At 42.7% G+C, this 22,558-nt stretch overlaps 1 protein-coding gene across 4 annotated transcripts in view; it reads left to right on the top strand.

The window, feature by feature from the left end:
* The window catches only part of LOC142482964 (uncharacterized), a 760,779-nt gene that overhangs the window by 178,181 nt on the left and 560,040 nt on the right, over positions 1-22,558 (top strand). For all 4 annotated transcript variants that reach the window (XM_075583088.1, XM_075583087.1, XM_075583086.1 and 1 more), the window contains 2 exons: positions 9,769-9,852; positions 15,756-15,977. In XM_075583088.1, the coding sequence (XP_075439203.1) occupies positions 9,769-9,852; positions 15,756-15,977 (306 nt within the window). The remainder of the gene's footprint in view (positions 1-9,768; positions 9,853-15,755; positions 15,978-22,558) is intronic.

The raw sequence follows: 22,558 nt of genomic DNA, 5'->3' as shown, positions 1-22,558 counted from the left end.
TATTCTAACATTTGCCGTAAACTAGCCGGGTTACATTCTGGGTATGTGCTGGGTATGTTCTGGGCTAGTTTGAGGCACGTTTAAGGTATTTCTGCATTGACTAACGACCCATAGGATTAACACAGCAAGGATCCCTGGCAGTCCAATTCAGTTTGAATGGGACTGCCAGGGACCCCCGCTGTTAATCTGATAGGCCATTAATCAATGCAGAAATGCTGGGGCTAGTTTAAGGAAAGTTTAAGGCATGTATTCAGAATGTACCTGGGTGTTTCCTGGGTTTTTTGGGGAATTGCCACTGGTTTTTGTTCGAATAAGAGTTGCCTCTACTGTATGACTGAGCAGTTGTTATTGTACCTAATTGTCTTGCCAGTCAGTGATTAAAATTGCAATACATATCAGATATTGTTTTGTCAGTATAGCTTTTTGTCATCTATTGGTTCTGTGCTGCTTTAGGCCTTGTTTATAGTGGGCATTGAGCGTGCACACAGTGCACACAACCGATGTGTCCAAGCGCACACATTTTGAACAAACTATTAAAATTGCTCTTGCCGCGCGACAGCCAGGTCACGAACGCGGTTCAGCCAATGAGGGCAAAAGGTTCAGGTGACGTCACTCACGGCAACGCCTCCTGATGCCTGCAGTGCAGGTTTTGCGCGTGAGGACGTCACACAGTTGCATGCACACTGACGACGCAAATATAAACGAGGCCTTACTCTTGTGGAAGAAACTTATTACATCACTAATATGGAGAAGGAGCACCCTGAGCTCACTGCAGAGACCAAAGTCCTGAGCCTCTTTAGATAGAGGTTAGAGATCTTAGTGTCCACCATGTCTTTGGTAAGCAGGACTGGGCGTAATCCAGCCAAACAGGGTAAAATGGGGTTCAAACCAACTGTTTTTTTTTTTTTTATATAACTTTGCTGCTTTTTCTTTACTAATTGTAGCACACTCACTCGACACGCCCCAGGACGGCGCGCGGACCAAGGCCTCTGCGCGCCTCCGCACGGCTGCAGTCCTATGGACGCAGCCTTACTGTTTGTGTAGCTTGACTTGTTTATTTTGGCTAACTGCATCACCATTGAACTCGCACTAACCCCTAGGTTCTGACTGCATCTATTATATCTCCTCTATAGTTTGCATTTACTTTAGCCATGCATTTTAAATCTTTGCTGATAAGTGAAGTTTGACACTTCTGATTTCTGCATTCTTTTTGTGGCTTCATTTACATCTGCTACCTGTTCATAATACTGCATCAAGTATAATTAAACACTCGTTACTTTCTACTCCTTCCTTAAAAACAACTATTTTTGTTTATGCACAACTAATATACCGTGTTTTATGATTGTCAATCATGTGCCACGGAGTGACTAGGATACAGTGTGCTATAGCTACGTTGAACATTGCAAGACTTCTAAAGATAGATATTTGTTAAATAATAGTTCAGTGAATAGCAGCATAAACCGCTGTTTATTGGGGAAAACATAACCGGAAATTATGTTTGCAAACTTATCTAAGATATGTTTGTTGCTGCAGGTGCAAATACTATGAGACAAATCAATGTGGGCTAAAAGTGGGAGATGAAATGTTGAAATGCCTGCATGTTCTATTAAATCCATGGTTTGTAGTTTGTACGTACACCTCGTCTTTAAAGATAAAAACAAAAGTAGAAATGTTAAGCGTTTTTTTTTCTGCTGTGCTCCCAACTAGTAATGTATATGTTTCAAATATTTTCAATACATTATTGACCTTGGCTTCAGAATAACTGATATTGAATGAAAAAATCTAAGCAAATAACATTTAAGGGGCTTATTCTATATTCGCCGAAGCAGTCAATCAGGCCGATTGGGCCGAAATTCCCCCATGACGTCAACTAGCCCATTTGGTGGAAATGGAATAACCTATGTAGCCCTTGTACTCCCTCCCCCCCGGAGAAAAGTGACTACCCCTGCTTACGTCACCTGTTTGGCTACCAGGAGGTCTGAGCCTCCGCCACTGGGAGCCTGGGGTATACTTATCGTCTCGGTGCAGCGCCTCCACCAGGGAGGGATCCCAGCGTAGTGGGAGGAGCCCCTCACCGGAACCAATATACACAATAATTACACACAGGTATATTATAACAGTGTTTACTAAGCACATATGAATATATACTGTATATCATCCAACATAACATGGCCCTGCAAGGCCTTCCCCAACCAATAACACCTCCCGGGTGGAACCCCCAAAATCCCGGAGTGCCTGGGCACTTAACCCCGTAGTGTCCACAAGCTAGTCCCTTCCCCAAAGAGTGTGGGATAGCGCGGTTCCCTTTGTGTGTTGGGGGACGTTGGTGCACGTAGATAATACCTCCCTGGTCTCAGTCCAGACCAGGTCAACTTAGTAGGAGACTCCGTGGATCCAAGACGTGGTCCTCCAATGCAATCCACCGGCTCCTCTACTAAGTGGATCCCTGGGCAGATGCCTCTGGAGGGGCTTCCAGCTGGAGTGTACACCTTTAAGATAGTCTCTGTTCGAGTGTCCTTGCTTGGCTCAGGGGCAGCAGGCCGCACTTCACCTTCAGAGATAATGTCCTGCAGTTGAGGCCTCTCACTGACACTACTGGGAAGGATCCCTATCTAATGCCATCCCCGGCAGCATACACAACATACACCAACGACAGGGACTCAGGGAATCTACCTTGGATCTGACGGGAAATCTGGCCTAGTCCAGGGGAGCAGTGCTCCCTGGACAGTACCTTTACCCTCTCTCTCCGGATCACATCTGGCGTGGTATCCCTTGGTGCCAAATGTATCTACTTCTCCCTCCGTGTTTCCAGGAGCCCTATTGGTCCTCCCACAACACATGTCTAACAGCCCCTGAGGCTGCTGGGACTTGTAGTCCCCTTCCTAGGGCTATTCCTATGGGCCGCCATACTATCTTCCACTGCGCATGCGCGAGCTTGTAATGGCCGGGTGCTTGCTGCTCATGCGTAAGCCTCCCTGACATGGCGGCACATTTCACCACTGCTCGCCTCGCCCGCAATACCTGCCTGAGTCCCCACGGAGCGATCCCCCTCTCGCACAGCCTGGAGGTAAGAGGGGGACCTGACTACATCTATACATAATAAAAAAAGTGTAAGAAAGGAACCTGCAAAAGGTAAAGAGAATGGATGAAACAGACTAAAATCCAAAACAGGGAAATAAAAATGTTCTCTGAAAAGGAAAATGGGCGGTGCTATAAATCTCAGAGACTTCAAAGAGTCATAACAGATTGAGCAAAAGGAGTGCACTCCAAAAAAAAACTCCTTTACAATATTAAAAGTGAACATTTATTTATTAATTCATACATAGAAAAATTCAAGCTTGCGTCCCAAAACCAAGTGCCTTGGACACAGTGTCGTCACACCTCAACACATCAAAAAAATGCAAAAGTACAAAGATACATAAATATGATATACGTTCGTAAAGCTATCACAGCAGCTTTATTGCAGCAACTAAAAAAAAATATGCTGTTTAAACCAGGAGTGGCCAACCCCAGTCTTCAAGGGCCACAAACAGGTCAGATTTTAAGGATATCCCTACTTCAGCACAGCTGGCTCAATCAGTGGCTTAGGAAAAGACAGCCACCTGTGCTGACGTAGGGATAGTCTTAAAAGTTGACCTGTTGGTGGCCCTGGAGACTGGAGTTGGCCACTCCTGGTTTATACACTAAAGTGAGCATATGCAGCCAAATGGTAAACTATATGGAGAGAGATTTTATACGATACAGTACTTATCCATCTCAAAAGGCACATGTATTGCACCTTGCTGTAGAGAATGATCCACAGAATTAGAATATGCCCCTAAATGTTCTACAATCTTCTACAAGGGTATTTATGAAATTCTACATTTACATAGATTAGATTTGTCTTCCATATTAGGACAAATTGGCCTCTTATGCTTTGTATATTCTTAAAGGAAGGCGACAGCCATTACTGTTGCACCAAGACGGTGCCTAAGGGATATGAAATACAAACTGAAAACAGACATGGATGTTGTACAGAATGTTGTTGTGATTTTATTTGAAGTTTCTATAAGATAACCAGCTTTCACACTGCCCATTAGAGCAATTGTTGTTCCTTTTTATATCCCATCTACCTTTTTTCTATTTACTGTGAACACTCAGATTTCTGTTTTAGAAATCGACTAATGTGTTTTTAAAGGGTAGCTGATTATTTATATAAATATAAATGACTGTAATCATTCTGTTTACAACTGTCAGAATATTATTAATCTAAAATTTGTAAAACAGATAAACGTCTGGAAAAGTTTAAAAAATAAAGAAATTGGTAGAAAAGGGTAATCAATTTTATTTTTATTTTCTGTATGTGGGACGTTTCAAATCTTACTTCGTTCCCCCAAAAGTGCTTTGGAAAATAGTTATAAAAGGGCAGAGAGAAAGCGCTGCATAATATTCAAAGGCAAGCTGAAAAGTACCTTCATATTATGTAAAATGTACTTTTACACTTCTAGGACAGCACACATCTCTTCTTCCTCTCTTGGTATTTTACATGAAAACAGTGTAGAGGAGGATAGGCTCATGTTGCTTTAAGAGGAGCAGGAGCAAGAGCAATTACTCAAGAATCTCGATGTATTTCCGTATTTGAGTGCTATAAATGACATCATAAAAGGAGATTTGCTTTGACGAACCAGGTGACATTGGTCATGAACATTTTTGTGAAAATGTCAGACTTTGCAATACAAATCTACCAAATATTAAAAAGTCAATGTACATTTCAAATTCATCAGATTTTCTCTTAATTTAATGTACAGTAAATAAAAAATACCACTTTTCATGGAACAGACAGGTCTACAACCCTATCTTCCCCATTATCACTTAGCATATCACTTAGCAAACACTACTTCTACTGCAGCCAGGGATTTTGGGTAATGATATACAAATGAGCATAGAGTGTCACTCTTTACTTCTTAATCCATTTTCACATGGAACCCGACAAATGTATGCATTACAAATAACAGCTTTTAAGCACAGCGTCGGCTAAAGAAGGGCATAGCCAGTAAACCTACTCACTGACAACTGTTTCGACCTGGGTCTCATCAATGCGAGATTGATTGCTGGCTATGCAACGTGAAGCTTGTACATGGGTATGAAAAGACATTACAAATTTAAAAGGGATGTTTAATCGACATCATTGTTGTCCCCAATGGCAGACTCAGCAGCTGTATCACCATTACTAGTACCACCGTTCTGAAGGTGCAGTGCATATCTTCACTGGAACCTTAAAAGAAAATAGTAATAGGGTGATTAGGGTTCTGTTGCAAAGAATTATGTATGTATGTCTTTATTTATATAGCGCCATTAATGTACAGTCGTGTGAAAAAGAAGGTACACCCTCTCTGAATTCTATGGTTTTACATATCAGGACATAATAACAATCATCTGTTCCTTAGCAGGTCTTAAAATTAGGTAAATACAACCTCAGATGAACAACAACACATGACATATTACACCGTGTCATGATTTATTTAACAAAAATAAATCTAAAATGGAGAAGCTATGTGTGAAAAACTAAGTACACCCTTACTGCTTCCATAGGAATTAAGATGCTAAGTAGCAGACAGGTGCTGCTAATAAAATGCCCTTGATTAATTGATCATCAGCAAGTGTGACCACCTCTATAAAAGCCGAGGTTTTAGCAGTTTGCTGGTCTGGAGCATTCAGGTGTGTGTTAACACAATGCCAAGGAGAAAAGACATCAGCAATGATCTTAGTGAAGCAATTGTTACTGCCCATCAATCTGGGAAGGGTTATAAGGCCATTTCTAAACAATTTTAAGTCCATTATTCTACAGTGAGAAAGATCATTCAAAAGTGGAAAACATTCAAGACAGTTGCCAATCTTCCCAGGAATGGATGTCCCAGCAAATTCACCCCAAGGTCAGACCGTGCAATGCTCAGAGAAATTGCAAATAACCCAAGTGTTACATCTCAGACTCTACAGGCCTCAGTTAGCATGTTAAATGTTAAAGTTCCTGACAGTACAATTAGAAAAAGACTGAACAAGTATGGTTTGTTTGGAAGGGTTGCCAGGAGAAAGCCTCTTCTATCTAAAAAGAACATGGCAGCACGGCTTAGGTTTGCAAAGTTGCATCTGAACAAACCACAAGACTTTTCTGGAACAACGTCCTTTGGACAGACGAGACCAAAGTGGAGATGTTTGGCCATAATGCACAGCGCCACGTTTGGCGAAAACCAAGCACAGCATATCAGCACAAACAACTCATACCAACTGTCAAGCACAGTGGTGGAGGGGAGATGATTTGGGCTTGTTTTGAGCCACAGGACCTGGGAACCTTTAAGTCATTGAGTCGACCATGAACTCCTCTGCATACCAAAGTATTCTAGAGTCAAATGTGAGGCCATCTGTCTGACAGCTAAAGCTTGGCCAAAATTGGGTCATGCAACAGGACAATGATCCCAAGCACACCAGCAAATCTACAATAGAATGGCTGAAGAAGAAAATAATCAAGGCGTTGCAATGGCCTATTCAAAGTCCAGACCTCAAACCGATTGAACTGCTGTGGTTTTCAAATATGTCCTGGGTTATTGCTGCTAAAGGTGGTTCTACAAGCTATTGAATCATAAGGTGTACTTAGTTTTTCACACAGGGCTTCTCCATTTTGGCTTTATTTTTGTTAAATAAATCATGACATGGTATAATATATCATGTGTTGTTGTTCACCTGAGGTTGTATTTACCTAATTTTAAGACCTGCTAAGGAACAGATGATTGTTATTATGTCCTGATATGTAAAACCATAGAATTCAAAGAGGGTGTACTTTCTTTGTCACACCACTGTACATGTATGAAACAGAATGCATTTAGAACCACAAAAATGGTAACCATCACGAAATGCAACGTTACTTTGCTTAAAGTTGTGAGGAGCAAAGCACAAATAAACAACAGGAAAAAAAAAAATAAGAACAATCAAACTTCCCCTGCATAGGTAGCTTCCCCATAATTCTTATTTCCTGTACTGGTAGATCCATTTTTATTGGTCCCTTATGTGTGGGTGGTCAAAATAGAACCGCATCGCAGGGAGCTATTGCCTTCTTTTGCCATGCTTTGTTATGTGTGAAAGTTTGTATGCAACTGAGATGTGCATGTGCAGATTGGTCACATTTATATTTTTTTATTTTTAAGTATGCTTTTTTTTACCCCAGAAAAGTTGTGGTTTATCGGAAAATGTTGAACTTGATAGTATTTTCCCAAATTCCTGAGCAACTGGAACTATTGTGACAACTTCTATAAAAACGCAAAATTTAAGAAAAAGAATCACAAACTCTTTTGTGAACCAGTTGTTAAGATATTCACATATCTCTAATCAGAGATCAAAGATGGATTTCTCCATGATACCTGAGGAAAAATACAGATCTCAATAATTTAGTAATACATTTAATGGTGTTCGGTTTTTCATAGTGTACATATACAGATGTAGTAAGACTTACTAATTTTAGTGCCGCCGGCCGACATGCTGAACTCCACAGAACCAAAAACAGTAAGGTTTGTGTTCCGGGAGGATTAACGCTGCAGGGATCTATGCTTCTGAATGGGACCCCGCAGTGTTAATCCTTTACGTGATGGGCCTCAGGAGAGGAGAGAAACAGATACTAACCTTGTGGAGGAACTGCGCCGTTCCCAGCAGCTGTGAAGGTAAGAAGCAGTCTCCGGACTGTCCAACATCCTGGATGGTGTACTTGCCCGAATATGGTTTTCTCCATCGTGAAGGGGAATACTATAGAACCATATTCAGTCATCTACATCAGGGGTGCACAATCTTTCCCTACTGCGCCCCTCTGCCTGCTTCCCTCCCTGCTCGCCCCCGCTCCCTTACCGGCTCTCCGGCGTGAAATGACGCACCGGGGTCACGTGACCTCATGTTGCCATGCCAACGTGACGTCACATGACCCCGCACCGTCATTTGACGCCGTGTTGCCATGGCGACGTGTCGCCGAAGACAAGGTGCAGAGGCCTCACGCGATCCCCCGGCATTAATTTAAATGCCTTGGGGGAAGAACGCGGGGCCTCTGCAATTGCCCCTCCTCCCCCCCCCGAACAATCTTGCACCCCTCGGTTTGCGCACCCCTGATCTACGTCAAGAGGGCTGGATAGGACATTTAACACTGTCAGGCCCTCTTGATGATGTAGATGACCGAATATGGTCCTATAGTACTGTATTCCACCTAATGATGTAGAGACCCATATTCGGGTATCTGTCACCCAGGGCGTTGGACAGTCCGAAGACTGCTTCTTACCTTAACAGCTGCTGGGGACGGCAGACTGGGATGACTGCACAGCTCCTGTACAAGGTTAGTATCGGATTCTCTTCTCTGCTTATGGCCAAGCAGGATTAATGCTGCAGGGTCTCATTCAGAAGCAGAGAACCCCGTAGTGTTAATCCTGTTGGGCCGCTTGCGGTTTCCGGGATTGCTATCGGTGCAGACGCAGGAGCGTACTGCCGCCACGAACGATCGAAGCACAGAAAACAGTAAGTCTTTACTGCACATGTACACGTTTAATAATTTTGAGGAAACATTTTAAAAAGGCTGTTGACTTCCTCTAAATTGCGATTCATGATTTCAGAATTCTTATTCTAGTGTCAAGACATTTGCATTGATACCTCATTAATTATGTATTATTAATATTTTTATGCATTCTATCAACTTAATATAAAGATTTAAGCTTATTTTTAATTATTATTATTATTGCTACTACTACTACTACTACTTTGTAAAAAAAATACAATTTACTGTGTAAATTATGCTGTGGTCAGTTATACAAATGCATAAAAGAAAAGACGTTTCTATGCACATATTGTCGTTGGTATTTTTTTTTAAAGATATCTACAAATGTTTTGCATGGAAACCTAATGCAAAGTTTCAGAAACTACAATCTGTCACCTTTAATGTTGTAGAGAATTTTAGAAATATTTTTGAGCTGGATAATTCTGCTGCAAATATGACCTGTCATCTCAACAAAAGAGCTGATTGAATTTGTCACTGTATAGGATTTATGATGTATGCACTGCAGCACAAGTAAAACCATTAGAAGTTTTATTGACTAGAATGGCTGACTATACGTGTAAACTACTTTTTTGTGCAGAAGTTAATAGGTTTTAGTGAAACCATAGTTTATGTATTTCCTCTTAGATCCTGTTTATGCACTAAAACCAAGACTCCTTTAAGTGCTCTAAAATCTGGCAGCTTAAGGCCGTGATTTTACCCAAAGCGGCCGCTGCCCGCTGCTGCGCAGCTCAAAATTAAATTGCAACAATACAATTAAAGTGTACATACCTAGCGCGACGTAGACAGGAACTGCAAGGCGACAGACAGGAGAGCAGACCTGGGAATTTGTTTTCTTCAGGCGACGGCCGCGCAACGTGAGCGGTTCAGGCAATGAGGACGAACTGCTCACGGCCACGCCTCCCTGTCTCTTCCGCCTGCCTCGTGTCTGCAGTGCAGATGCCGCTCGGACGCTTCGCAATGAGGATGTCACGAGATCGCGCGCACACCCAGACAGAGCTCGTATAATCGTAGCCTAAGTCTTGAAGTTGCAGAGGAGCCTTCGACATTTTGCAGATCCTTGAATTGCTAACCTACTTTTGTGTAACAATAGATTTGTGATTATACATACATTTCATTTGTGGTTTAGTTAATTACTGGAGAAACGAACGAGATGAGACATCTATTAATATTTTTATTTTTTTTATGTATTTTCCTGTTCATTTCTATAGGTTTCCGAATATGAAAAAAGGAAATCTGTTATTGAGTCAGAAAAACTGGTGCTTAAAGCTACTAACGAAGAGCAAATGATTCAGGTAAAATCCCTAATACTGTATTTTATTATATTCCCGATTTTTTTTTTTTTTTTTTAGTTTTTCTTTAAGCAAATATTTCCCTCATTATAAAAAGAGAAGACGGCTAAGCTTCTCTTAATGCTTTTATAATGGAAGAAAGTCTCTCTGAAAATCTCTGCTGCTGGAGATTGAAATCCCAATCTGTTACTCATTTGGGTGCAAGAACCAATGAACAATAAGGACCAGACAAGCAGGTGATTTGGAGAGAGTAAATAGCAGCTACAGAGTACTTCTGATACTGTACATTGGCAATATTAACTAAAATGGTTTGAGCGAGTACATTTTGAGAATCGGAAGGGGGGTAAATACAGCTTGTAATTTGCCATTCTTTTGCAGTATATGGTGAATAGTATTCAGCTTAAAGTTGGCTTTTGGGTTGTGTACCTTCTTTGTTCAAGTTATGAAATGTCTTACTGTTGTTTTTACATCATCACGTCTTACTATTGTTCACACACCACCCCCTTTTAAGGATGTCTTTAAAATGTATATATATTTTACAAAATCGTCTCCTTTTCTGCTCCATTATGTTTAATTGTAACTTGTCATAATAAACAATACAGTTTTTACACTCCCATTTTTACTCAGGGAAAGGCTACTCCAGTGTAAAAAAAATATATATAGACTAAATTAACCATTGGATTTTAGACAATATGCTCCAATCCTTGCTGAAGGACTATATTGTAAAAATGAAAGTATTCATTTTTATTAATACATAATATTTGTATATAAAAGATTTCCACCCTTTATATTGTTACCATTTTACAATGGGTTAGTTCTTGTAATTTTAAACCATAAAATGGTTGAGAGACACTTTTTATATCAAGATCTTGTTTCCTTGGGACGGGTGGTAATAGACAAATAGAGATGTAATATGATCATCCAACATGCATTAGTTGGTTAATGTTTGCATTTTAATTGGCATAAACCATTTTAAATCAGCAATCCTGCCTAAAAGATTTTTCTTAATTTAAATGAGAGGGGTCCTTCAAAGCGGAAAAGTGCAAATTTCCGCTCCTGTGACCCCATAGTTCCCGAGCTACATATGGTGAAGGAAACGATGCTCGGGAAACCGTATGGCCATTTGGAAGCCACAACCTTATCTGTTGCGGCTTTCTATTCTATGATACTATCGGCTGTACTGGGTTTGACAAGCAGTCTAAGACATTTTGGTCGATGCCGTTTTGCCGCCATCAAATTGCTGCCGGCGTTTAACCTCCACTCACCTCACCGCAGGGACATCTCTCCACTGGCTGCTGCTTTGCCAAGGTAAGCCCCTAACCTTACCCGTAATACTAACGCTACCTACCCTAAAACCTTAACCACTAACCCTAAAACCCTCATCCTAAGCCCTTACCTTAAAACCCCTTACCCTAATCGCCTACCCTAAATACCTAACCCCTTACCCTAAAACCCTTTCAATTAACATATCTTATTGGCGAAATGGCTGGCCTCTGAGTGTCCAGCGGCAGAGTGGCTGCGGAGAAGGGTCCCTTGGCGGGCAAATGCTGGCAGAGACTTTGTCGTGGCAAAAATGTTCGATTCTATTGACAAGAGGGAGCACTGGCACCAAAAAGCTGTATCCATCTCGGGTGCTAGGGGGTTCCCCAAACTGAAAATAGATAGATTCGGCTCTGGAGGACCCACTGGTTCCAATTATTTAAAAATAATCCATTTACTATTTTGGCGGGATTGCTCGGTGAAAGGGCCATGTAACAAATCACATTGTAATGGTCGTCAAAAATTATTTCAGTTATCTCCGTTTGAATAAACTACAGTGAATGCCAAAAATGTACATTGGCCTTGTAAACGTTAATAAAAACTGTTTTGAGCACACTTGCTAAAGTAATGTTACTTTTAAATGTGTACTGTAAGTAAGCTAACTAAAAAGTGACGTTTATACTACTTCATAGAAGCCACATTGTTTTATATATTTCATACATATAGAGAAATGTTGCTGCATGCTATTCCTACTGTATGTAGCCGGTATACACAGAAAATTGATATCCAGTTACATAGTAATGGCTTTTTAGCCTTTATAAACACAAATTAGTAGAATGTTTTTCACTATGACTATTTAGCCTTAATACAATAAACTGTAATTAGGGTTGATAGCCTATTTTAGCAGATAGGTTTACTTCCGCTGTTTGCTAATTTATTAACATTAGTGAATTACCCGCCAGCCTGGTAAAAACTGCCTGAGTAAAGATTAGCTTGTTTCTTCCACAATTTACGCAATCATTATATCCTTTAGGTACATTTTTAAACAAATTGCCAAACAAAATCCAAACAAAACTTCAATGTGTACAGAGGAATCACAGGTCAGCAACCATAAATTGCAGCTCAACTGATATTTCCTTTGTCATAAGTGATATCACTTGAGGCAGACAGTGCTCACCTGACTGGTGGTGAAAATCGTTAAGCATTTTTAATTATTATTTATTGTGTCTCAGCTCACTAGCCACAGGAGGACATTGTCTTACATTCGAGACTACATTTTATAAGGGTGTAGTCTGCTATCGAAGTACTTAAAAGAATAATATAAACATATTTTTAATAGGCCTGCGTTATAAACCGCATAAATTGAAAATGTTTTATGGAGGACGCATGCTAATTTTATTTTATTGAGAGCTATAATAAATGATAATATTTTCAACCTCTGATTGAACCTTCAGGGTTGTCACTTTTGAGGGCAATTGAAGATTTATGACTCAAGTGAACCTGGAAGTCAATGACCTTTGTAGATGGGTGATTGTAACATTAACTAGATTCTTTAGCTGCACTAAAAAATAGTATTATTAAAACATATTTAACACTTTCAGTGCAAGACTATTGTTATCCAGCACTGAAAACATTAATAGCTATTTGACAAAATTGGAACATATGACTGTTTTTTTTTGTTTTTAAAGGATTGCTTCCATGAAATGGAAGTAATACAAACAATGCAAAACTATGGGGGCCCTTTATCAAAGTTTTGTAGCTCCACAACTGGGGCAAAAATTATGCACCCGCATTTATCAAAGAAGAAAATCTTATGGGTTACAATGGAAATGCTTTGCTGTGATAAATCTGGTACATTATTTTGTGCCAGTTTTGCAGCCAGGAGAAACATAAAAACATAGACTTGGACAGCAGATGAGAACCACTGGGCCCTCCTACTCTTCTCCGTTTCCTATCTGCTCTAAAAACTCAAACCCCCTTTGACCTACATATATTTTAATTCCCCTACTAATTTGGCCACATCAGTTGGGAGGCTACAGCATGAATCCAGCTGTCTTTCCTTGAAGAAAAATAGACTTTGAAAAAGGTAAAATCCGTGGGTCAAAGTCGCTTTTGCATGGCATGGAAGCACGCCTCTGAGTCCCTTTCACTGCAATGGAGAAACGGCTAAACAGTATAGAGAATATGGGGCATAAATGTTATACAAGTTTGCATAAACAAATATGTGACCACTCTCAACATTATCATCATTATGGAAGATGTGTTCTTTGCCATAAAATTAACCAGTTTAGGATTTTATTACATTTTTTTGTTTGCTTGTGGTTCTGTTTCTCAATGAAGCACCATGATAAAGTTTACAAAAAGAAGTGACCACATGCTACTTGTTCAGTTAGTGGGTTTCAGTAAGCATTTAACCTTTACAGTGCCCTTCTGACATACATGATACCATATGGACCCTTGCATGGCAGAGGACCCTATGACATACCAGGTACAACAGAGGCCCCCCCCCCCCTGCCTCCCGCCCTCACTAACTTCTGTTTTTGACATCTGGCGCCTCGTTGCGTAATATGATCGCTCCTGGTGCGCCAGACCCCGGGCACTCTAAAGTTTAATTAACAGTACACACATCTGCACTCATTTTGTTTTGTCTGTGACCACATGATTGAAAGAAGTAGGATTATTCCCAAATTTTCATTGAACAAATTTGCTTACAATTTTACTAATGCAATATACAGACGTAGCAGATGTTATTGCACCCGTTGTCATGTGATAACGCGTTACCGCTGCCGCATCATTTTGTTGTAATAACACCTACACCTGTATTACATCATAATAATAATAACTTTAGTTCATATAGCTCTTTTCTACCAATGGGACTCAAAGCGCTTCCCAATTACAATATAGTGTAAGTAGAGAGGGGATTTGTGTTACATAGTTACATAGTTACATAGTAGATGAGGTTGAAAAAAGACGTACGTCCATCAAGTTCAACCTATGCTAAATTTAGACAACAAATACTTTATTCTATATCTATACTTACTTATTGATCCAGAGGAAGGCAACCAAAAAACCCCATTAAGGGGAAAAATGAATTCCTTCCTGACTCCAAGAATTGGCAATCGGATTAATCCCTGGATCAACATCCTTCCCATGTATACTTATTTGGTATATCCCTGTATACCTGTGTTGGCGGCCCTGCTGCATGGGACCCGCTCCAACTCACTACGCCAAGCAGCACCTGGGTTCTGGAGTACCCAGGCAGGTTCTAAACGTGCACCTACATCCACAGGGGGTAGCGCTACCCCACACTTGGGTGGGAATTGCTGGGACAGGACGCCAGGAGTATTGGTGCCACGACACCCATAGTACTTTGGGAGAACCACCACGTGTGTGGTCATTGGGTATACTCTGTGGGTACAGTTATGACCCTTATTGTATGTGTTAGTAGGTATATCCAGTAAACCTTAGTTATATGCATTGTGTGCTGTATTATTCTTTACTGTATATTGGTTCCTGTGAAGGGTTATCCCGCCAACGCTGGGATCCCTCATGGGTGGAGGCGCTGCACTGCAAGGAGAAAGAGCTCATCCCAGTGTCCCAAAGGCGGAGGCTTAGGCCTCCTGTGAGCAAACAGGTATAACAGCACGCGTAGTTGCCGTGTAGTTCACTTAGGCATACGGGGCTATACAAAGAATAAAAAGGTGACCTTAATTAGGTTACTTTCTCAAAGTATTGGCTTGTTTCTTTTTCTCTTTTATGTTATCTGAACAAGTGTTTTTGTCAGAGAAATAATATGGCTGCTGGGGCCAGGCTCAATCTGGCAGCCAACATAAGGCTGCAGTGTCATTGGGAGATGACGGTGCGGCTTTCTATTGAGTTACCCAGTTAGTCTCCTTGATGATTTATATATATTTAGATATTTATTAATTGGCAAACAAAAACATATTTTTTCAAGAAATAGGCTTCGAGAGCTGCAACGGGCAAATATTTTGACTGTGCTGCATCCACTGTTGCAAAATGTTATATCCCACTGGGCACTGACGGTGGTATAAAGGGTTTGAATGCCGGTGCCCACTGCTCCTGAGGGTAATCCTGCTGGTTTTGATTTAGCCAATATAATCCTATATTTCGGATGAACACAGCAGCCTTTATCAAAGTGATGGCCTTGATATACAGTAGGCTGCTGTGTTAATTTTAAACGTTGGATTACATTGGGTAAATAAATATAATTTTTACGACAAGCCTATTCTGCCTCTATCTACCACCCCATCCAATGTTCTCATAATAATAATAATAATATATATATATATTTTTTTAAAGGACATGAAATTTGAGTTGGATTACATTTTTAATCCATACTATACAAAATATATAGAATGCTTGTCAAAAGATTTTTGGCTAACCCTAAAAAGAGGACCGCTTTTCTGTGTGTTCAGAAGTTTAAACACTGTATGATGGTTGAGTGTGAAACAGGGTGTATGAGACATGCCACAACAATTACTTCTTAATATATATATTTATACTCTACTCTACTTCTTAATATATATATTTAATACAAATATAGGCTTGGCAGTAAGGTCAATTTTGTTTGTCATTACATCAGTTCTTATTCTCTTTTCTGTCTCTCTCTTTTTTTTGATCCACAGCTAGAAGGCTTAAAGTTGAAAGTTCAACAGCATGGTCATTGTTTAGTGGACAGTCAAAATGTGCTTACTACCGGACCTACCCACTGGCAGAATGCCTTTTTAGCTCTCCAGTCCAATTTCAGCGATATTGATAAGAAATACCTCGAAGCTGTGGGGCAGTTCAACCGAGAAAAGGAAATCACCAAAGAACTTCACAACGAGATTGCAAGCATTGCAGCCAAGGTACAGTAGATTTTCATGATAATTGTATTCTGCTTAAAACATTTGATCCACATAGTAGAATGTTATACTATTATGTATGACTGAGAGCTTGTAGAAAATAATTGCACGTGTAACATCAGGTTTCTGTGCACAGCTGGCATTCACAGTACACAAGAACAGGTTCAGATACTGAATTTCTGAAATAGATAATTTTTTACAATATTGATACATACATTAAAGGAAGTAAAAGTTACTTGCTCAGGTTCACATAAAGTTGGTGAAGTTGTTGAATGGAAATCTGAGGAAACTGCTGCATTTAGTACTACTGTTGTTTTCTCCTGTGATTACATTATATACAGCACTGCCTATATCATTTATCATGGCTCTTAAGAGCTAATAGTCCTAAGTTCTGTGCTAAAGGCAGATTCAGTGTCTCTAAAGCAGTGTCATCACTACTGCACCACTTCTTCCAAATTAGAAAAAACAATTCTAATATTTCAAGCTTGTAAATTATATTGATTAGAAGTTCTACTGTTTGCATGTGTAGCACTGTTTCCCCCACCCTATGGGAGATGAGACGGCTACGACGTGTGTGTGGTGCTTTACCTGTGGCTCACAGGAGGCCTGAACCTCCACTGCTGGGAGCCTGGGGTGTACCTGATCCATCTGGTGACAGCGCCTCCACCTGTGCGGGATCCTAACTATGTTGGATAACCCCGTCAAAGGACACAATGTAAGAAATACACACTGCTATGGTATAACAGATTTACTGAACAGGTGATAACAGCAACATAACACAGGCCTCACAGGGCCATACCCCCGCACTGTGCGCCAAACCACTGTGTCCATACCCTGGTGGGGTTTACCCCCAAATACTGAGGTGCTTTGGGCACTCAACCTCCCAGTGCCCACAGAAGCCACCCCCCCCCTCCAATGTATGTGTGACAGCGTTGCCCACAATCCCTGTTAAAGTTGGTGCACTTGTAGGTGTGATACCTGCCGGGTGCCCCAACACCCGGTAACACCAACTGAAGAGAAAGGAGCCGTCCGATCCCACGCCATCACAGTCAGCAATGAGTTCGCCTCCACGTGGAGTGGTGTCCAGCTGGAGGGTCCCACCATGAAGAGAGTCTCTTATCTGTGGGGTGATCTGATCCCAGGCTACCGGATTGCCAGTTCACCGCCGCGTCCTGGCTGTATCCCTCACACTTGGCACAACAGGGGCAGTGTCCCTATCTAATGGGCCTGTCCCTGCAGCAACCACATGCTTAGGGGAGTCGGAGCCTAGCTGGGGCCTAACAGGGGGTCTCTGTCCTAGTGCAGGGGCCTACAGACACCCTGCACACACACCCTTACCCTCTGATGTCCCTGCTCTGACTGGCATGTTCCAAGCGCGCCAAAATATATCTACTTGTGAGCAGGGGGATCCGGGATCCATATTGGCTCTGTCGCGCCATGTGGTTAGCAGCCCTGGTGTATTCTGGGGGTTGTTGTCCCTGCGGAGCCCTTGCATGAGAGGGCCCCACTCTCCTGCGAATGCGTGCGCCTGTAATGGCTGACGCAACTCCCAGCACCTCTCTGCGCATGCGCAACTGTACCCTGCATACGCGCACACTATCAAGATTGCGGCGCCCTTCTAAGGGAGCTGCCGCGGATCTCCGGCGACCCGGTCGCTCCTGCACTACCTCCCTACCTACAGTGGTCTTACCGCAACCTATGGCAGCACCTGCAGAGGTACTGTAAGGGGGCGGGGAAATATGTTCACATTAAGCTACGCAAGGTCTCAAAGCTGCAAAACCGGAGGAGTCTTCGTTTACCACGAAAAGTATTAAATATACTTTGCAGTCTTGCATGTTTAGTATTTCAGAATTGTAATTGGGGTATAAACACAACTAGCAATTAAAATGTGTGAGGTTTTGGATTTCAGTCAGTGGGGGAAGGGGAGGGGGAGGGGTGGGGAAGGGAGAATCCTGCTCAGCTCAAAATAGACTTTCTAGGGAGGTGCTATCAGGGTGAAACTTAGCGTATAGGAGGAGAGAGGAGAGAACCCTATGTGATGCACTCAACCCTACTAATCAAAATAATAAACTTTTATTTATTGAAAAATGCAAACATAACAAATATATTTAAAACCTAAAGAGTGTACTGTGCAGTTCTGATGTGCATTCACTCTGGATGACCAGGTAGTGTCATAACTCGTGTGATGCACTGTAGATAAGAGAAACTGTGGATTCTCACAACACTAGTTTGAGAATGTAGTGAATGCACAATGTATATGACCCTGTGGGGGAAACAACTAGTGTGCACTCTACACAGGTGTTGTGATACACAGGCACTGGGAGCATTAATAGTGCATTAGTAGTGCAACTCTGTGTTACAAGGCTGCAGTGAGGTACATAACACTGCTGCATACACAGGGAGCCAAATGCAGACCCAGATAGGGAAAGGACCCCCCTGATAACAAATCAATGGGAGCGCTGCTAGGAGGTGGGTGCAGGTAAGTATACCCCGTTGTAAACCTCATGCGGGTACTCCAGACTAATAGCCAGAACTCACACTTTTAGCAGCTCCTTCCAGGGGGGGGGGAGAGATGTTATCGCAACCCTGCTGTGTATATATACTTATGGCTAGCCAGTGCCAGCAGAAACTCTGATATGCCTAGTTTCTAGCTAGTGGGATCCACATCTGTGGCCCACATCAAAGTTTAAAGCTAATCTACAGGACGTGAACAAACTCCTATGAGTTTGACACTGCATCAGTACAGCCGGCGTCGCTATGACGTCATCCCGACGCGCGTTTCGTTCCAACAAGGGAACTTCTTCCGGGGAGGTTTTGGATTTGCCTGATTAAGCAATGAGATTTGGATGTAGTATGTTTGTATTCATAGTCATTTAAATGTGGTTAGTTATTTTCTTGCGTTCTTAAACAAGGAAGGCAGTTGTCTATGGCCAAAAGCGCAGTGAATCTCATTGCTGCTCTGGCACTTGTACAGTACTTATAGAATTACTCAAACTGAGAAGAATTTATGTTGATTTTGCAGTAACCTTAAGTTATTTATAGTTTTATACCATAAGGGATCTATCTCATCTCATTACAAGCTAATAATACCTTTTCTGCTGACAAATTCATTCCAATCTCAACAAAAGCATCTCCTTTTAATTTTTACCTTCCTAATTTGTACTAAAAATGTATCCTGACTAGGCTTGGAACATTGGTACTTATGCACGTTGGTACATACAGTACAGTACCAAGTCAGGTATCCACATAAATGTTCTGGGTGGAGACAGTAGAGGCGAGTTATGTTTGCAACGCTGTGCAGGCCTCAGCAATTAAAAGCCCCAGAGAAAGTGTATCACAACAAGAACCATCAATGTGCTTGGGGTTTATTTACTACATGTACAGATGTCAGTTAATAATTGACCAAAAGAAACAGAAAATCATGTTTGCAGCAGAATCCCTTTTAGTTGATCATTGCAATATAAATGTCAGTCCCTGCCCTGTTAATTTCTGTATTGTATTAGTCAAAACAACCATTAAACTATGACAAACAGAAAGGGAAAGGATTCAGCCATCTAAGTTGTAAAGTTCCTTAAATGAAGAATATTTAATACTTATCTGAAAAACGGATTTGCAGATTAACCAGCTCCACCCTATTTATGGGCCTTAATTTGGTGGCAAATTGGAGGTGAACCTGTTAAATAGATTGGTACAGGATTTCTTTCTTGTAACTTGCAGAATAAATATCACAGGTTGGATTTCTCCACTTGTGACTTAGGCTGCGTCCATGCTTATCAACCGCGTGTGTGGCGTGATCAAACACATTAAGTCTACGCGAATGTCCATAGTGTGCGTGTGTACGTGCATGTGCGCGTCAGGAAAAGCGATCCTAGAGGAGAATTTTTTTTTATTTTGCCGCCTGATGGCCTGGTCACATGCACGCTTAAGCCAATGAGGGTGAACCGCTCACGTGATGTCATGGGCACGCCTCCAAATTAGAATTAGAGCTGCTCTTGGTCGCGTGTCTCCTCCTCCAGACCCCACAGGCCACAAAACACCCTCTGCGGAAGGCGTGCGTGACTCCACTTTATGATTGCTAGCAATGTCGGACCTAGCAGATTTTGCAGTTGCTCTACGGCAAGCATGTCAAACTCGCGGCCCACGGGCCGCATGCGGCCCACAACGAACATATTTGCGGCCCAGCCGTCCCCAATCTGTGCACCGTGGCTTGCCTAGAGGGGCGCCGCGATTATCCCTCCCCACCATCCCTCCTTCATGCCGACTGGGCCGCAGGGGATTGGTTGCAGGCAGAGAGGAAGCTGGGGGCGGGGCTTCTGCTTTGTGCAGAGCACACGATGAGTGTGTGTGTCTGCCTTCCCTCTCCTGGCTCCTCTGCCTGCTGGTGGCTGCGCTGTGTCCCGTCCCCTTCTGCCCCGGGTGATAGGAGAAGGTAGGGGGGGTTGCTGGGGGGGGGGGGGGAGTTAGTTGTACATTTGCCTGTCCTGCACGGATCGCTTGCCTTTCCTCCCCCCCCTCCCTCCAGTCACTCACATCTGTCGCTGCCTCTGCTCTCCACTGCTCTCCTGTGTGTGTGTGTGTGTGTGTGTGTGTGTGTGTATCTGTGTGTGTGTGTATCTATGTGTGTGTGTGTATCTGTGTGTGTGTATCTGTGTGTGTCTGTGTGTGTGTATATGTGTGTGTATCTGTGTGTGTGTGTATCTGTGTGTGTATCTGTGTGTGTGTGTGTATCTGTGTGTGTGTGTATCTGTGTGTGTGTGTATCTGTGTGTGTGTGTGTATCTGTGTGTGTGTGTGTGTGTGTATCAGTGTGTGTGTGTATCTGTGTGTGTGTATCTGTGTGTGTGTATCAGTGTGTGTGCATCTGTGTGTGTATCTGTGTGTGTGTGTGTATCTGTGTGTGTATCTGTGTGTGTGTGTGTATCTGTGTGTGTGTATCTGTGTGTATCTGTGTGTGTGTATGTGTGTGTCTGTGTGTGTCTGAGAGAGAGTGTGTGTCTGAGAGAGAGAGAGTGTCTGAGAGAGAAAGTGTGTGTGTCTGAGAGAGAGTGTCTGAGAGAGAGAGAGAGTGTCTGAGAGAGAGAGAGTGTCTGAGAGAGAGAGAGAGAGAGAGTGTCTGAGAGAGAGAGAGAGTGTCTGAGAGAGAGAGAGAGAGAGTGTCTGAGAGAGAGAGAGAGAGAGTGTCTGAGAGAGAGAGTGTCTGAGAGAGAGAGTGTCTGAGAGAGAGAGAGTGTCTGAGAGAGAGAGTGTCTGAGAGAGAGTGTCTGAGAGAGAGTGTCTGAGAGAGAGAGTGTCTGAGAGAGAGAGAGAGAGTCTGAGAGAGAGAGAGTGTCTGAGAGAGAGAGTGTCTGAGAGAGAGAGTGTCTGAGAGAGAGAGTGTCTGAGAGAGAGAGTGTCTGAGAGAGAGAGTGTCTGAGAGAGAGAGTGTCAGAGAGAGAGAGTGTCTGAGAGAGAGAGTGTCTGAGAGAGAGTGTCTGAGAGAGAGTGTCTGAGAGAGAGCATCTGAGAGAGAGAGTGTCTGTGAGAGAGTGTCTGTGAGAGAGTGAGTGTATGTCTGAGAGAGAGTGTGTGTGTCTGAGAGAGAGTGTGTGTGTCTGAGAGAGAGCGTGTGTGTCAGAGAGAGAGTGTGTGTGTGTCTGCGAGAGAGAGTGTGTGTCTGAGAGAGAGAGTGTGTGTGTCAGAGAGAGAGTGTGTGTCAGAGAGAGTGTGTGTGTCTGAGAGAGAGTGTGTGTGTCTGAGAGAGAGCGTGTGTGTCAGAGAGAGAGTGTGTGTGTGTCTGCGAGAGAGAGTGTGTGTCTGAGAGAGAGAGTGTGTGTGTCAGAGAGAGAGTGTGTGTCAGAGAGAGTGTGTGTGTCTGATAGAGAGAGTGTGTGTGTCTGAGAGAGAGAGTGTGTCTGAGAGAGAGAGTGTGAGAGTCTGAGAGTGTGTGAGTCGGAGAGGGGGAGAGAAAGGGAGAGTCAGAGAGAGGGAGAGATAGTCAGAGAGAGAGAGAGTCAGAGAGGGAGAGAGAGAGTCAGAGGGAGAGAGAGAGAGTCAGAGAGGGAGAGAGAGAGTCGGAGGGAGAGAGGGAGAGTGAGTCAGAGAGAGGGAGAGAGAGAGAGAGAGAGTCAGAGAGAGTCAGAGAGAGGGAGAGAGAGGGAGAGAGGGAGAGTCAGAGAGAGGGAGAGTCAGAGAGAGGGAGAGTCAGAGAGAGGGAGAGAGAGTCAGAGAGAGGGAGAGAGAGTCAGAGAGAGGGAGGGAGAGAGTCAGAGAGAGAGAGAGAGAGTCAGAGAGAGAGGGAGTCAGAAAAAGAGAGGGAGTCAGAGAGAGGGAGAGAGAGTCAGAGAGAGGGAAGGAGGGAGAGAGGGAGAGTGTGTCTGAGAGAGAGAGTGTCTGAGTGAGAGAGTGTCTGTGAGAGAGTGTCTGTGAGAGAGTGTCTGAGAGAGAGAGAGTGTATGTCTGAGAGAGAGTGTGTGTGTCTGAGAGAGAGCGTGTGTGTCTGAGAGAGAGTGTGTGTGTCTGCGAGAGAGAGTGTGTGTGTCTGAGAGAGTGTGTGTGTGTGTGTGTGTCAGAGAGAGAGTGTGTGTCAGAGAGAGAGTGTGTGTGTCT

Source organism: Ascaphus truei, chromosome 2 (assembly GCF_040206685.1).
Source record: "Ascaphus truei isolate aAscTru1 chromosome 2, aAscTru1.hap1, whole genome shotgun sequence".
Lineage (NCBI taxonomy): Eukaryota > Metazoa > Chordata > Amphibia > Anura > Ascaphidae > Ascaphus > Ascaphus truei.
Note: the sequence above shows the minus strand (reverse complement) of the source record. Positions and strands in the feature narration are given on the sequence as shown.